Here is a 16790-nt window from a genome sequence, read left to right as displayed (position 1 = left end):
TTAGCTTATTATTACACTAATTTTTGTCTTCTCTACTGACCTAGTATAAGGTTTTAAAGTATTAGCGAATTGGTTAAATTGTGTATGTAGGGGCTAGATTTGTTAATTTCTTACCCTCTTTCTTCATCCTACGCTCTTCTATTTTTCCAATTTAGAAGTAGCGCAAATGTCAGCTCTGTCAATGATTGTAGAATGGTTTTATCGTCATCGCTCTTCCACTCTCTAACAAGTCTTTTAAAAAAAAAAGATATTAAATATTTTGTTTGTGTGATCAGTCTCTATCTAGGTATAAAAAATGGTTAGGATATTTGTAGACTGCTTAGAGGTTTCAATAATTGTAAACTGTGGGAAACTGTTATATTCCCACTTTTTGTAAATGATTTTGGGCTTTTTTTTTTAGACACGTTTGAAAAGAAATTAAATGCCTCTGAGTACATGTACAACTCCTTGATACCTTATATTGTAGTGATGAAAGCTAAAAAAACATGTTCTTGCATTTTAATGAAGGTGTGAATGACAGTGTGGTAAACAAAGTACAATGTCAAGTAGTTTTTAAGTACAGGTGTGAATAAAAAGATTGCATGTTTTCGACTGTAATGGTTTTCTTTCTTTGGGCTTAAAAAAAAAGGTAAATAACTTATTTAGAGCACTATTTCTACAAATGATTTAAATTCTAGGTTTTTAAAGTTTGTCTTCCCCCCACCCTCCATTCTGCCCTTTCCATTCTTTTGCTGTGTATAATACATTTGTTTCCCACACCTACTTTGACTCTCTGTCAAGATGAAAAGAAGTGTGTGTGTGTTTAGAGCCGTGTTTGGATGGATTAGGATGTTGCCTCTGGGTATGTAATCTAGTTCAATCTTTTTACATTGGGGATACTTTTGTCTTTTATTTTTGATTGCAACTTAAACTGTCTTGAAAGACTATACCTCAGAGAATTAGGCCATTATCTGTGTTTCCCTTCATTGCTGTTTGAAGTGTTAGTATGAAACATCTCATCTTACAAATGAATTGTTGTATGTGTTGGGCTTGAAAGACGTATCTTTTGAGCTTCCCTCGTTATTCAGCAGTTTCGTTTTTGTACCAGCACTTGCTGTGTCTTTATCTTTATGATAAGCCCTTCTACTAACCCATCCATCCGTGTTGAAAAGCACTTTGTTGTGAGGTGGTGTGATTGATCTAATCGCGCTTGCTGCTGGCACTTTTCAGTGGAAGAGCCTGGTAGACCAGGTGGGCAGGCAGTATTTTCACAAAATGGGCTCCTCTGATACGAGGTGGAATCTCCCAGCCTCTGCGGAGAGCTCTGAGAACCCCTCAGACTCGGCCGCTCCTGACCTCACTACTATCCAGGTATTCCCTTCCAGCACCCGCCTTGAAGACAGGGGGGCTTTTTTTGCCTTCTCCTGCTTCTGTACAGTTCAAAATTTTCCGTAACCCTCTCTCATGTTTCTTAATGTTCAGCTTTCATTAATCAGTTCATTAAAAAATTATATACTCTACACAATGATAAAGAAGTACCAAAAAATTTGTAAAATGATAATTATATTTTTCTTCTTTATGGAAAAATTTACCTTAACATTGATCACTTTGATGGAGAAACGTTTACAGAGATCAGTCCATGTTTCAAGTGCCTCAATTCATCTATATTTTTTAATACCAGTGGTCAAAAGGAGAATGATATATTAATTCACATATGAGTGCTCACAGGTTATTCCCCACCAAAACACAGTTTATTGCCATTTTGGCTTTCTGAAGATTCTCTTGAGCTTTGTAGAGGCCAGAAGTTTGATTCTTGCTTTGTTCTTCCCACTCATTTGAGCTTGCTTTCATGTTCCTTCTCTGATGTTAAGATTTCCTTGACCTTTGTCTCTTTTAGATTAGGCCTCGCTTGAGGGTGAGTTTATATCCGTGTACACTCAGGGACTTGGAGAATTTTGCTGTATTTCTCTATTCCTTTTATTCCTTTATGGTCAAAGTTTATAGTGAAGCACTCTCCTTGTTCTGAATGTAGCCTTCCCCCCAGTCCTGCCCCACCCCCACCCCTAGGTTCAAACACTTTTATTTGATGCTTTGGTTATCCATCTGCTGTGTATTTACATATCTCTGAAGCTTTGGTTGAGTAGCTGCCTGTTTCAGAGACGCACTCTAAGTTTTACGGCCTAACCTTCTCACTGCCATGGGTAGATAACAACTACTACCTTTCAGTGTCAGAACTGAACACTGTTCATTTCGACAAAGAAAGATTGATTTGGGTTTGTTTTCTTAATCTGTGAACGAGACACTGTTATCACAGTCAGTTAACAAATTTATCAAATTGGCAGTGAAAGGGTTAAATTGTTGTCTTATTACAGTGAGTCTGTCTGCAGCCACCATTATGTATAATATGAGCACAATGGTTGTTCTGTGGTGTCACTCAGTCAGTAATGAGTATGCTTTTGGTGTAATGATAGTTGTATGCATAGAGCATAAATGACAAAACTTAATACTATCATACATGGATTTGTGTTTGTTCGCGTTCATCACTTTTTGAGAAAATTGTGCTTAACCTGTGCTTCTTCATTTTCATTCCGGAGGGTATATTATATGTATTATGTTTAGATAACACAAAGTAACTCGGCCCAGTTATCCCTTTAGTGTAATCACACTTCTGCTTTGAACTGCATCACACAGTTTTGATTTACTTTAGAGTTGCTTCTAGATCTTAACAACATAAAACATCAAGACAGTGTGGAAATGGATCACTGCGCCTTAAATCAGTTTTCTAGGTGTATGAAAAGTTCTGAGTGGTACTCTCTCATTGTTCTCAAATATGGTTGTTTTGGTTTGTGGGTGAGGTCCTTTGAGCTCCCGCACTTGTTTATGTGTCTCCAGTGTCTGTTGGTCCATGATATTACCCCTTTGAAAATATTTTTTTTTTCGTTTTTGTATTTAACTGAACGTATTGAACCGGCTTTCTTGCTTATGGATTTCACAACCAGTAATTCAGCATATTTTTATTCTGAAAAATATTTAACAGAAGGTGCAAAATTGAGAGTAGACATGCTTTACTCAGCTTTGCCTGGAAAGACGTTTCTGGGCAAAAAGATGGGTAGTTGGAGGGCACCACTGGTAGGACCTAGCTCTTTACTTACCCGCTGTTGTTTCTGTCTGTCTTACCCTTTCCCAGCACTAAATGGCCATTATTGTGTTGACGTGCTACTCTTCACTCAACAAGCCATGAGCAAGTAAATATTTTGTCCACAAAATGCAAGTTCAAAGGAAATAAAAGGAGAAGGTCGAGAAAATTGTGACCAGTTTTAACATCATGAAAATTTAACATGTCTTTGTTGCGAGCGCCGTAAAACCCCATACTAAACTACAAAACTAACTTGTCTTCAAACAAATCCAAGAATCTGCTTCATGGCATTTTTTTGGTGAGTTTTTTTCTCGATGAGATGACAACGATATGTCTACCTAAGCTTATTTTGAATCTTGAATTTGGTGGTGCCACTTCTATGGAAATTTGTTTAACTTTTGTTTGTTGTTTGACCATTTACATCCGTCTTTTGGATGTAACATCATAATATCTTTCTGGATAGCATCTTTCAATTTCAAAGTTTATAGACCTAGGTAGCACCTCTACCATGTCCCAATCACTTTCTCAGAAGAAATGTTAGCAGTCCGATGGTTATGCCTCATTAAAACATACAAGAAGATGACTCCTCACCTGGCTTTGGACCTCAAGCTGGTTTTATTTTCTGCAATAGGGAAAATGAGTTCTCTTTGGAGTATCATGCATTAGATAGAGATGTATATTTTATGATACTCTATGGTTTGGATCTGAGACTGTCAGCAAGGCGTTCTTATTTAATTTTGTGATCAACCTGAAAGAGAAAATTCAAGGCATCTTTGGTGTTGTGCATTCTTAAGAATCAGTGTCCTTTACATGCATAGAATTTTGAGGTTTATGGACTCAGCTTCGAAATGTTGACATTTTTTTTACTGGTACAGTCTGCTCCTGTTTCCTGCTTGAAAGATATATTACTGAAAATTATTTTTACTTAAGAGATTTTGTTCCTTTTTTCTCCTTTTCAATAGTCATTTGAATTTGTAACCACGTAGAAATAACCTGCATGTCACATAATAAATATAATGACTGGGATCTTAATTCATTCTTTCCCAAAATTTGTTACTTGAGTTAAATATCTTTGCTTCGTAGCATACGTTTTAATTTTTGTTCGATTGAGGGATGTGGTTTGACTCAATGGCTATATTTGAATTATATTAGATAACTTGCATGATTGCTATACAACAGTGTGTTCCAAAAGTATAGCTGCGTTCACAAACACACTAAGTGCTCTTATGAGCTGCAGTATTTCTATTGCTTTGTTTCTTTTAGAACACCCTGTTGTAGGTGAAGAACTAATGGGTTTCACAAGGTTTTTCAGCTGTACTGTTAGAGCCACATCTTTCAGAGCATCTGAAAAAGTGGTTTATGAATTAGTTTCTATTGACTTCATTAAAAGGAAAAATAAGCATGCTGAAATATTTACTGTACTCTCAAAGTGTCACCATATGGAAAGTATTACTGCAAAATAATTCTGATTTTGAGAGTGCAAAAATCACCATAAAAGTGTCTTTAATAAAACAAACTAAATTAGCAGGCTTTCAAACAGACAAAGTTCCAGATAAAGTTTTAAACAGCAAGCATTTGTCAGCTTACCTTTGAAAATTTTACAGAATAGCTGTATGCTGTTAAGTTACCATTACTGAGATGAACTTTGCACATTATATGTAGTCTATTCATACTTTCTGTCACCTTGTTCGTGGTAGTATGCAATCAATCTCCTTTACAAAAAAACTGGGCTGAGAATCACCTGCATGTATTATTCACATGTGCGTAAAATTCTTAGAAGAATGAAAACACCCTACTTTAGTATTTGATTGGAAACAAGAGTTTCACCCTAGATTCATTGAGAAATACATTGTTACAGTATAATTGTTTGTGTTGCAAAGCTTCTATGTCGCCTGTGACACCTCCCAAATACCCTGTCTCTCTGCCTTCACTCGCTTTACCCAATTTACTCTCCCCCACTGGCCTTTGATTTACTGTTGAAAATGTCTCTTACTCTTTACATTAGTTTCAAACTTGTATAAACAATTTTGCCAAACTGTGGTCTTGGACCTGATTTTTTGTGAAGACGAATTGATACTTGAATTACTTTTACTGTTCACATTCACTTTTTATTTCTTCAGGAGCAATTTCGCTATGATATAAATCTGGCACAATGCATTTTAAGTCACCTATCAGCACATCATGTAGAATGCATTATTATTTGGACTGATGTAATGAACACATTTTCTTATGCACTGCAGTTGAGATTCAGGTTTGATGGAAGGTCATTAGGTAGAAGTGTTTAAAAAGCTTCTTTGTAGATAAAAGATGAAAGGAATGAGGGAGAAAAAACATTTAAATCTTATTTCAAGAGTTTGAAGTGCTAGGTGTAGTCATAATTTGCTTATGAGCAAAAAATGAAAAGTAGAAAATTTCAGCGGATGTTTTCTGCCTCCTCAGCACAGAAATCTTTTTGATAATGCTACTTATAATGAACTTGGATACTGCGGGGGTCTTTCACAACATGTAGATTTAACCAATCGAGAAGTGCGACTTCTGTTTTCATGCACTTTTCTATTTCTTTAGAACTGGCTAACTGGTGTTTGTTCTCTCCTTTGCTATTTGCTTACCTCTTGACCAGCAAAAGGATTCAAACTGGGAATCACAAGGACACCGGCTCAGCACTTTTGGAGCCCAATCCATGAGGGCTGTGAAGGCCATGTCCACTTATGGTCAGCTAGAGTCTTCATCGAGTAAAGCATCCACTCTACCTGCCAATTTCTCTGCGCCCAGGCCTGCTCCCATTGCCAATGTAATTGATTACTGTTGATGTGTGTTCCACTTGTCGCCCTTAAAGTGTCTTGTCATAATGAAGAGCTTTCATTTGAATTAAATTCTTAACATTAAAAATTTTCTGGACATGGCAACGAGAACTGAAGCAATTACATACCTAAATTTAGCTTGAAAAGAAAGTTAGTCTGTTTACTTTAGTTGTTTGTGTTTGTTTCAATCTTTTGAATGTATGAATTAAAGATATTTCAGAAGACAGCTTTCTGAGAAATCTGTTATAATTTTATCTATGTTATCACTCCTTTGAATTTGAACCCCCCCCCAAAACCCCCCCAAAAAACAACAAACAAACAAAGCAACTAACAAACGGGAAAAACAAAGAGGTGAACAATAATCAAGTTTCTAAAAAAAAAAGCTGGGTATATAAGAAGAAAAGTATATAATGATCTGAAGAAGGCTCCCTGATTTGGCTATCACATGCAAAAGTTCTTTTTGCATTGTTAAAAGTTTTCAACAAAACTAATGATGAGTTGCATTGCAATTGAAGGATATACTTTTTTCGGGGGTGGGGTGGTGAGACAGTGGGGGCAGTGTGATTATGTTTTTTTACTTTTGTAAAATTGCAGCACACATTGAATCTTTAGTTTTTTTTCTTAACCGGCACAATTTTTGCTTATATTTTTTTCTTATGCACATTTCTTTATCAAAGTATTTTATGTAATATTTGATGCGCTTACTGATATTCATTCTCAAATTGTCTGTTTAAAGTTCTCAGTATTTTTTTTATAGTAATTCAGCCACAGTAATGAACAGGAGTATTAATACACCTGGAGCAAAAAAGGGTAGAGTATACAAGATATTTAACGGTTTAGGGAAACCAGCATAGTTCATCAAAGCATAATTAATTGTTTACCATGGCAGTATCTGTATGAGAGTTGTGTAGAAATGTGTCTCCTGTTTATTTGTGTGGAATGTGTTGCTTGGACGTGTGGGTGGCAAGGTTTGCCTGAAGCTTGACTTTATAGCACGAGCACATTAATTTAATGGGAACACTGTTCATGTCTGAAGGACACTTGCATGATGCTTAAGCTTCTGAGCATAATAGTATGTTTGCTAAACATGTAGGCCTACAAACCATAAGGCTTGAGTGGATCAAGAGACTCATTTGCTCTGTTGCCTTTTCCAGCCTGATCAAGTTTAATCTTGATGCATTCTGGTAATCATTTTCCCAGTTGTGCCATTTTGTGCCACAGATTGTATGGGACTTTTCTTCGAACATCTTTTGAAACGAGAGGCTCCACAAGATTCTCTGATAGAAGTGGTTGAAAATGGAAGTACTTCATGTAAGTGATTCATATTTCACATTAATCTCTTTCTGTTTTTTCTCAGGACCGACTTCCTGTGGCAAGACCGGTGAACCTTGCACCTCCTAGCCCATCGACATTGCCGCAGGTCCCAGAAGGACAGCAGAGATCCACTGTACGAGTTTTTGAATGGTCATATTGTTTACTTAGTGTAATGCAAGTTTGGAAAGATTTAGTATTATGTTGAAAGAAATGGATTTTCTTTCTTTATGTGGCAAAGATGTCAAAATGTCAGGCAATCACCCATAACTCACTGATTACAGCATAAATGTCTCATGTGCTCATGGTACTAATTTCTGGGAACATAGATTTTCCTAATGCCAATATTAAGAAAATGAGGAAGTTCAGATTTCTCGTACCCTATTTTGAGAATCAAATACAAGGTGATCAAATCCCATATTACAATAATTGATGTACATAGTTCATGTTCTTAGAGCGTCAAGTTATCTTTGCACCACCTAAATTACTGCATTGTTTTTTTTTCCGCTTCATTAATAGTGCCCATTGTCAGATGTTTATTTTTCAATGCAGTTGAACAGTAGGGTAAATTATGCTAGTGAAAAGCTTTGATGCTTTTTTCTTTACAGCTCCAATTACTGACTAATGTAAGTTTCAGAAAGCATTGAATGCTGCATGCTTTGAAAATATGCAAGGATTCTATTTCTGAGCAGTTGCAGACAAACCTGATTTGTTTTTTTTTATGGTTGCAGAGCTTCGCTTATAGGAACAAGTCTTCTCAACTCGGATAATTAATGTACTTTCTGGAGAAGTTTTAAGCACTGGCATCCTTTTATTTTTTAAAAATGTGCATGCACAGTTATCAAGTATGGTATTTTCAACACAGCCTCTCTCAAATTCACAAGTGTATGTACAGTCTTTTCTCTGCTCTTGCTGAACAGTAGAGGTATTAATCAACAACACACTGAATTAGTATCAGTAAGAATAGTTTTGAAACCTGACTGTATGCTAAATTTTCATTTTATCCCAAATAAACATTTGTCTATGATATTAATACCTATAATTTCCTCTCTGATTCATGCCTTCATGGTGCTTGCAGAGGAAACATCGAGTAAGTGGACCACAAACGTTAAGTGAAGTTTTTCTACTTGGACAGTAAATGATTGTAATGTTCTATGCCACTGTCAAATCAATTAAAATCATTCAGGGGGTGAGCCAACTCGGGCAAAGGAGGATATATCATTCCAGCAGAGAAACAGAGACACTAGAGAATATAAACTTCTCCGCAAAGGAATTGAATTCACATATTTTGTGCACAAGGAGAAGAGTGTAACCATAACACTATAGGTGCCACTTAGCCTGGGATAAAAACATCATTCTGATTAATAACTCTTTACTGTGATGTTTCTGTGCTGTCATGCTTTTGTGCATGTGTTTTACTTAATAATATGATGATTTGTGACAGTAAGTCAAAATGAGTCACACTGCCTGGAGAACATCAAGACAATGAATGAATTTGAATCTGGAAGGTTATCAGATTTAATTTTGTGTAAACTTGAATCACAGACATATGTGTCACAGTGTGCTGGAATCAGGCACACATCAACGCCAAACCGGTGGAAAAGATGCCAATTTCTTCAATTTCATAATTTTGACGAGACCTGGTTTCACCACAATGCCTCACATATGTTTTTGTACAGCAAATCTATGTAAATTTGTTGGAAATTAAAAAAAAAAAGGTTTTGTATTTCATAGGGGGTAGTTTGACAATTTAAAAGATCTCATGTAACTTTGGAATTACTTTTTTGAAATTACAAACACTTAAATGTGTGCTGACGATGGTTTACCCTTGTGTGGGTGTGGGCTTGCATGAGCTTGGATGCATGTGCAAGTGTGTGCGTGCATGCGTATATGTGTTTGTGTGCATGCATGCTTGTGTGTGAGAGAGTGTGAGTGTGTGTGAGAGTGTTAATGTGTGTGTGTGTGGGCATATATGCATATGAGTGGAGAGGGGGGGGGGTTGGGTGGGATGGGGGCATGAGCGGGATGGGGGCATGAGCAGTTAATGTCATGGAATATTCAGCATTAGCTCGGCTGTATTCGAGTGCATTCAAAAGTTCAGTGTATTTATATAGAGGTCCACTCATGTTGCACACTATTGATTCTGGTTGGTGCTGCTTATGAATTTAAAATGACAAGTAAATATACTGACAAGTAAGATACAAATGGGTTTTCAAAGTGTATTAGATAAACGTAGTTGAGTTGGGGAATGGTGTTAAAGAGTTTGGTGTTTTTTTTGGTTTAAAAAAAAAAAGTTAAATAAATTTTCCTTCAAGAGACTCACTTTTTAGCTGGCTGTGCCATATAGTGTTCAAGTGGTCTGTTTTGGCAAGAAGCATCCTTCACTTCCTCATAAGATTTCAGAAATTATTGTAACTACTGCAGAATTGTATTTCAGTTTCAATTTGTTGAAATGTCGATTTTAGCTATATTTAATAAGACGTGAGTCCAACAAATGGGTCAGCATTTAAAGAGGGACACGAATAAAGTACAATGTGTTTAAATTGAAATAGAATACAAGATCTGAAGTCAGGTGCATTTAGTGTATTATTTTCTTTTGAGCTTCTGGAATTATTTTTATTTTTGAATACATTTTTTTTATTGAGTACAGTCGAACCTGCCTTAACGGAAACCTGTATAAAACGGAAACCTGTCTTAACGGAATCTCCCCGCTCCCCCCTTGATATATTCCTCTTTAATTACCTGTATAAAACGGAAACCTGTCCAACGTGGAAACGGAAAGAAAAAATCCGCTCCCTACTGAGGGTTTTACCTGTCTAAGACGGAAAATGCTTTGCCCGCTCAGCCCTGTTTTGAAACAAAATCACAAGTTTGGTTCCGTCCGCCGGCTCTTAACTTAATGCTATGCTGCCAGGCGAGGAAAGGGAGTAGGGGTGCAATTTGGGGGTAGATGTTACCCCATCATGTGAGCCCTGAACGATGCTGATGGTCAGTGTGGTGTGGGTGTGAAATCTCATGACTGCCCATGAGAGTGCTCGAGTAGCGAACCACTACGAAAACTTTCCTGGGTAGCCAGAAGCCAGAGGTGTGAAATTAGACTGACCAATACCTGCCACCCTGATCGTACGGCCAGCCAAGAAAAGAGTTCCTTGAATCGTTGTTACAATGATTGCAGTGAGGGGTGGCGTTGATGGGTGGGGCTAAGGGTGGAAGCAAAGGAGATGTTCAAACGTTTCAGTTTTTAATAGGTCAAACAGTGGTCCTATGGAAGGCAAGCACTGGTGGTAATTGGATAAGTAAGACTGACAAATGTTATTATCACACAGGATAGCAATTGAGAGGTGTGAAGTTTTGACCCCTGCTTGCCGATCGTACAGGCGATCCTTGATCCCACCGGCTGGGCCTTTGAACCCCCCATCTCCACACTAAATTTCCCTGTCTAAGACGGAATTTTTTTCGGGCTCCCTTGTGATTCCGTCTTGCACAGGTTCAACTGTATTTATTTATATCAATGCATGGAATGACATGCGGAATGTCTCTGTAAATGTAGCCTTTAGAGCTTTTTTTCACATTATGGTCATTACCTCGTCTAGACAAGTGAAAGTTAAAACTTCATTCTTACTAGTTATCTGCTTCTCTGTGTCTGTCGGTGCTTCAGCAAAAATATTTTTGTCTTTTAGAGGAAAGCAAAAATGTGCTTTTTATTGTATTGTTAGATGCGAGCAACATGTGGACAGAATGTTCACCCCCCGGGGTAGTGCCACTGACGGAAGTGTCTTTAGGCCATTCCCAAAGGGGGGACATTTCTCGTTCAAGCATAGTAGAATTGTAAATGGGCTGACTCATGTCAGGCTCATAACTGTGCCTGATCTACAACAGGGAACTGCTGCTTTTTCTTTCCTGAACGTTACTATTGTCATTTCCTCTACTTCTTTTGTATGTTTGTCACTCTCTTATGACCTGCTATTTCCGGGGTGCCTTGATAGTCGAAGCAGACCTTGTGCTGTTGAAGCTAGAGAGGTAGCAGTCTAAGTCTGATTCCCTGTAAAGACTTCTCTGTTGACACCCACCTCTTGGTGCTGAAATAACCTTATGCAGTTGCGAGCGCCATAAAACCCTCTACTATAAAAAAAAACAACAGAATGTTCTGCTGGTAAAAAACCCTGTTTCAAAACATAGTACAATGCTAGAGGTTGGTAATTGCTCCCAAAAATAATTATTTTTTGTATATTGATCCATTTTTGCGTTCAATATTTTGTTTAATGAAAAAAAAACGTTTTCTTTTCAGGAAATATTCAGTGGGTACTTAAATAAAACAAAGATAGCAGAACTTGGGAAAAAGAAGAGCAAGTAAGTTACATTCATTGCTATCACACATTATTGATTGTGATGATTGTAGTTTTAGCCCTTTTCAAAGTAAAAGTTGTGTACATGTTCTTGTCAGCTTTGATGGGAACAAAGAAAATAAAAGCCCACAATAGTGAGAGCAATAATAATAAAAAGAAAGCTTGTTTGTACTCTAGAATTGCACCTAGTTTTTTTGGGGGGTAAAAAATGTAAGGGAAAGTGCTGATTGAATTTGACTGAACTCTAGATAATAATAATAATAATAATAATAATAATATTGATAATAATATATATATAACATTTATATAGAGCGCATTTCCCCCCAAAAAGTAGCTCAATGGATGTCCTCAGGGCATGTGTTTCTTTGAATTTTTAGATGCCAATTTTTGTGAATGTGAAGGATTTTTTTTGTCTAGATGTAGAGTGGAAAAAAAATTATTACCCTCCATATACAATGTATATGCATCGAATTTGTTTGTCTATATTTGTTCAGGAAAAACTGGAGTCAGACCTTTGTAGTGCTGCAGGGTTCCAATCTAGTGTTTTACAAAGATCAGAAGTCGGCACCACAAAAACCAGGGTCCCCTCATGGCAAGCCAGAGGGCGTCATCAGTCTGCAGGGAGCTCATGTTGACTTTAATCCGTCAAAGGATATCACTAGCAAGAAAAATACAATACTAGTAAGTTTGTAGATATTTGCCTCTGGGAAAATCTTGTTGTACATTTGGGTCATCATCACCTTCTCTGTGGTTTTTGTCCATTGGTTTGGTATACCGGGAATAATGTAAGCATAAGAATTTTCAGATTGCATTGACATGGTCATCAGTGAGATCCAGGGAACTGTCTACTATTTGGTAAGGTGTTAACAAGGATCATGTGGTGGATAAACTGTTACGACATTTGGCATATTTCAAGTAGGCATCGCTGTGTCATTTGGTTTTCTTTAACTCTTATCCTGCGTCTGTGCCCAGATGCATATCTTATCAGCAACCGATTACGTCGGACGTGCCGGGCAGGCCGCCGGGGTCACTCAGTGTGTACTGTTGGTGTACAGCGCGCGCGCCGGGAAACGTGTGTTTTCGCCATGAATACCGTGGGAGTGTGTTAACTGATGATGAAAATAACGCTCTATCTTTCATAGCTTTCTATTTATAAAGTGTTACAAACACATGAATAACCCGGCTCCCGCAGGATGAGGGTTAATATTGTTTTTCTAATCATATTGTGTTATAAATTCCTTTCCATTGTTCTTATGTAATTCTTTCCTATGCTCTTTGTTTTTCTATCTTTTGCTTACTTTAGCTCTAGACAACTGTTATTTTAGTTAGTTATGGCCTAATCTCAACTGCAGACTCTTGAATATCCCCCGAGGCGGTGCTACTGGCTTACTTTTCTTTAGGCCATTCCCAAAGGGGGGGACATTACATGTTCTTATGCACAGTAGAATTGTAAATGTGCTGATTTATCAATGTCGTGCTCCTAACTGTGTCTGAACTACAACAGGGAACTGCTGCTTTTTCTTTCCTAATCCTTTCTATCGTCATTTATCCTCTACTTCTTTTGTATGTTTTGTCACTCTCTTGTGACCTGCTATTTCCGGGGTGCCTTGATAGTCAGAGCAGACTTTGTGCTGTTGAAGCTAAAGAGATCTTGGCGCTCATATGACCTTATGCAGTTGCGAGGGCCATAAAAACTCTACTAAAACTAAACTAAAAAGATTCTTGAATAGTGTTGTTAGCTGAGGCCTCCTTGTTTTTTAATAGCCATGCTCTTTTATGAGTGGTTCTCATGAGAATGCACCTGAGAGTTACAGTGTATCTGATTGTGTGTCTGTTCCATAGTGATTTTATAAGGAAAGAATGACCAACCTGCTCGGCCTGAGGTTGTGTCAGTGTTGCAAGATTAATGAGCAGACCTGGCGGTGAAGAAGTTTTACTTTTAATTTCCCTTTAATTGTTCTTGTGATCTTGTTATTTTATAAATCTGATTGTTTTTGTTGTAATATTTTCTTGTCCTCAGCTCTATGTGAGCTCAGGCAGCTCATTCCTTTTTCAGTCAGACAATGAAAAAACAATTAGAGAGTGGTTCACTCGAATGAAGATTGTCGCAAACGATGTATCACCGGTATGTAGCATGTGTTGTTCATTCTTTTGTTAATGTTTCTGTCGTAAGTTTAAATCGATTAAATTTGTTCTTTAGAACTAAATTCCTTTGGGATAAGAGTATTAAGTGATCTATAATGTGTATTCTGTGCTAAGTATATTTTGGTCAAATAAATAGGAATTGCTCTTTATCTTGATTGTTTAGTTTATGGTGGTTGCTAAATCTTTGTAAATATATGTTTTAATTGTTGAGATCAGGCAAGGGCAAACTGCAACTGGTTGGCTGGGTCTGTGCCCAGTTTCAATTAGGCCTGTGGTGTGTGGATAAGTAATGAAAACAAAACTGTCCATCTTGAAAATTTATATCAATAGTTTCGCGCCAAGCTGGAAACAGTAGATCTTATATTTTATTGCATGAAATGCCCTTGAGTGACATTTGCTAAAGTATTTTTTTAGTCTCACTTTTTAAAGTCTCACTTTTTAAAGCTTGGATATTTCAACTGATGATTTCACCATCTTCTCCCACTTCAGCGTGCAAGATAACTTGGATGCTCTTGCCCATGCCTGGTTTAGATCGTAAATAATGTAAAAACTAAAAATATGTACATATTGTCGTCCCAACTAATTTTTTTAGGCTTTCATGCTTTGATGTTATAATAAATAGAAATATTGAAATTCCTCTCTTTTGTATGCATGTACGGTAGACATACCTCATAGCCAAATGTCTTGATGTTAGGCTGAGTACGGGAGATTAGCCAGCCGTTGGTCTTATTGATAAATTTTGCTCTTTTTTTTCCTTATAGTTCAGAAGTTGTTGGTAATGAGAGTCTCGTGCTTGTTTAGGGAACTGAGTGCTTATTTCTGGCACACTTTTTTTTTTTTGCTTCATGGTTTTACTTCTCGTTCACAGGCAGCAGAAACTAGTCCAAAAGAATTTGATTTGAAAGAAGATAGAAAAGGTATGTATTTTGATTTGGCAGGGTGCTTTGAATAAGATTTTAGTCTCTTTAATTGGTTCTCGCTGGCTTTAACACTTTGCAGTCACACAGTCAGCAGTTTAAAATACCCCATCTGGTCACCCAGCCAGGAAGGCAACTGCAACTGATTTCTTGGCCTGGCGCAGCTCAGGTGACCGTAACGGATCATTTTCACCAGCGCATTATTGCCCAAAGTGACCACAAAGTGTTAAGAGAGATATACTTACGTTTACTTGTTTTCCATGGTTTCTTTTGAATGTGATTACATAAGAGGGTATTCATGTGCTCATTTATCATGTAGTTTTGTTCAAGCAAATCGCGACCTTTGTGCTTTCTTGTTGTATGTCCATTTTTAATAACAGTTAAAACAGTTCATAACAAAGAGTGAGCTTAAGAAGATGTCACATTTTCACTGTTTAAAAAAATGGAGATACGACAAGAAAGCACTGAGGTAGCAAAATGTTTACCTGGCTCTGCATGCTGGTTCCTCTGCAACAATTTATATATTATAATATATAGCTAAAAAAAGTCCATAGGAAAACTGTTTGAACTATTTGGGACCGAGCCAGATAAAAAGAATACATACTTAAAGTGAAAAAACCCTCCATTAATTCCGTTTTACCCCCCTATTGTTTTGCAGTATCTTTGCATATAATTCTAGATTTAAAAGTCTTATTCTAATTTGAAAGTGTTATTTTCGGCATTGTCTTATTGAGCAAAGTTTGAACTCTGCACATGATGTCTAGTCATTTACGATGGATCACCGTAGATGTCTTTGTTTCTACTCAGCTCTAATTTTCTCCATTCTCTGACTCCTACAATATATAATTCACTTGAGGCGTAGTCCTATGTAGGTTGTTGTCTTCCAATCTCCCGCTGTTGTCTGGTGTATCTTGCTTTTTCCACAAAGTGGAAGGCCCATATTGTGTCAATAGGCTTCTCTTTACTAAAATTTGAACAAAATTGAGTGGAATTATTCTCTGGTTTCTATATCTATACTCAGGTTTTTACAACTGTATGTACTCTTTTTTCTTATGGGTTGTAGTTGTCAACTCACTATCTATTGAAGAATCAGTGGTTTTTACTAAAGGCCAAGGGTTGTAAGTTTTCATTAGAAAATTCCCCATGATGGTATAGTGCGTGGGCTTTTGTTATAAAGTAATGGAAATATGATCCTGTGTCCATCTTTTAGGGCTGAACAAATTTCACAGCATTTCTTTGTAATAAGATGAACTGAAGTAAAGCAGAGCTTTAGATCTTCTCCTTTCTTTTCTGTTGTGCCCTAAGAGTATTGAGAACAGATTTTCCAGCTGATTTTTCATGATAATTTTAAACCCGCCCAGTTTACAAAAGTTGAAATTAGAGTCGGCGAGATTAGTAATTTTGTTATTCTTCTTGAAACCCCCATGCACCGCATGTCTTGTTGAGGGAGGTATTGCCCCTTCTTCGACATGACCTGCCGTGTGTCTAGCGGGATCTTCCATTTAAAGAACAATGTGTGGGTGGTTGGCGGGTGCTCTGGTGTGGTTTGCATCTTCTTTCCCATCAAACATCTATCGTCTTTATCTCCCCTTTCTTTTTTATGTTTGTTACCCTCTTGTAACACCTCTAATCTTCTGGCACTCATATGACCATATGCAGTTGTGAGCGCCCTAAAACCTCTACTAAAACTAAAAAACTAAAAAGGACAATATGACAGATTTATAGGTCTGTAGAATGCAGATGAATATATGTTGCTGTTTTGGCCACTGTTTCTGCAGGCATGACGAGAAGTGTGTCAGCAGATGAGAGCCCATCTTTGCACTCTGTGGACAAGAACAAGAATATTGTCAGCATACGAGCCAAGCTTCTCAATTTCATTTCTCGCAGACCAGCACAGGAAGATCTGGTCAAAAGAGGCATTATCAAAGGTGAGTGTCTGATAACTCTCAAAGATTTCAGGACTTTCTGCCCACAGTGAACTTTAATGAGAAGATGTGTGAGATAGTGTGATTGGTATGTGTTACTTTCATGTAATAAGTGTGAAGTAGGTCAAATGAGCCCGTACTTTAATCAGATTTTCTGTTGGATTTGTATATAATAATATATAAATATATATATCAAGGACTACTTAAAAACTGTTTTTAAGCAGTCCTTG

General features: G+C 37.2%; 1 protein-coding gene across 7 annotated transcripts in view; it reads left to right on the top strand.

Annotated features, from left to right (window-relative positions):
• LOC101847274 (rho GTPase-activating protein 15) overlaps window positions 1-16790 on the top strand; it is a 41279-nt gene that overhangs the window by 15840 nt on the left and 8649 nt on the right. Inside the window, exons 5-14 of one of the 7 annotated variants that reach the window (XM_013085229.2) lie at window positions 1210-1350; window positions 1877-1894; window positions 5736-5906; window positions 7274-7363; window positions 8306-8317; window positions 11516-11577; window positions 12068-12254; window positions 13594-13698; window positions 14587-14635; window positions 16414-16563. In XM_013085229.2, the coding sequence (XP_012940683.1) occupies window positions 1210-1350; window positions 1877-1894; window positions 5736-5906; window positions 7274-7363; window positions 8306-8317; window positions 11516-11577; window positions 12068-12254; window positions 13594-13698; window positions 14587-14635; window positions 16414-16563 (985 nt within the window). Of the gene's footprint in view, window positions 1-1209; window positions 1351-1876; window positions 1895-5735; window positions 5907-7273; window positions 7364-7835; window positions 7854-8305; window positions 8318-11515; window positions 11578-12067; window positions 12255-13593; window positions 13699-14586; window positions 14636-16413; window positions 16564-16790 lie in introns of all 7 variants that reach the window. The other 6 variants (XM_013085227.2, XM_013085230.2, XM_005103086.3 and 3 more) reach the window with 6 other exon arrangements.

The sequence above is a fragment of the Aplysia californica genome, unplaced genomic scaffold (assembly GCF_000002075.1).
Source record: "Aplysia californica isolate F4 #8 unplaced genomic scaffold, AplCal3.0 scaffold00358, whole genome shotgun sequence".
Classification (NCBI taxonomy): Eukaryota; Metazoa; Mollusca; class Gastropoda; order Aplysiida; family Aplysiidae; genus Aplysia; species Aplysia californica.
The sequence above is the reverse complement of the archived record's forward strand: the minus strand, read 5'-3'. Positions and strand labels throughout refer to the sequence as shown.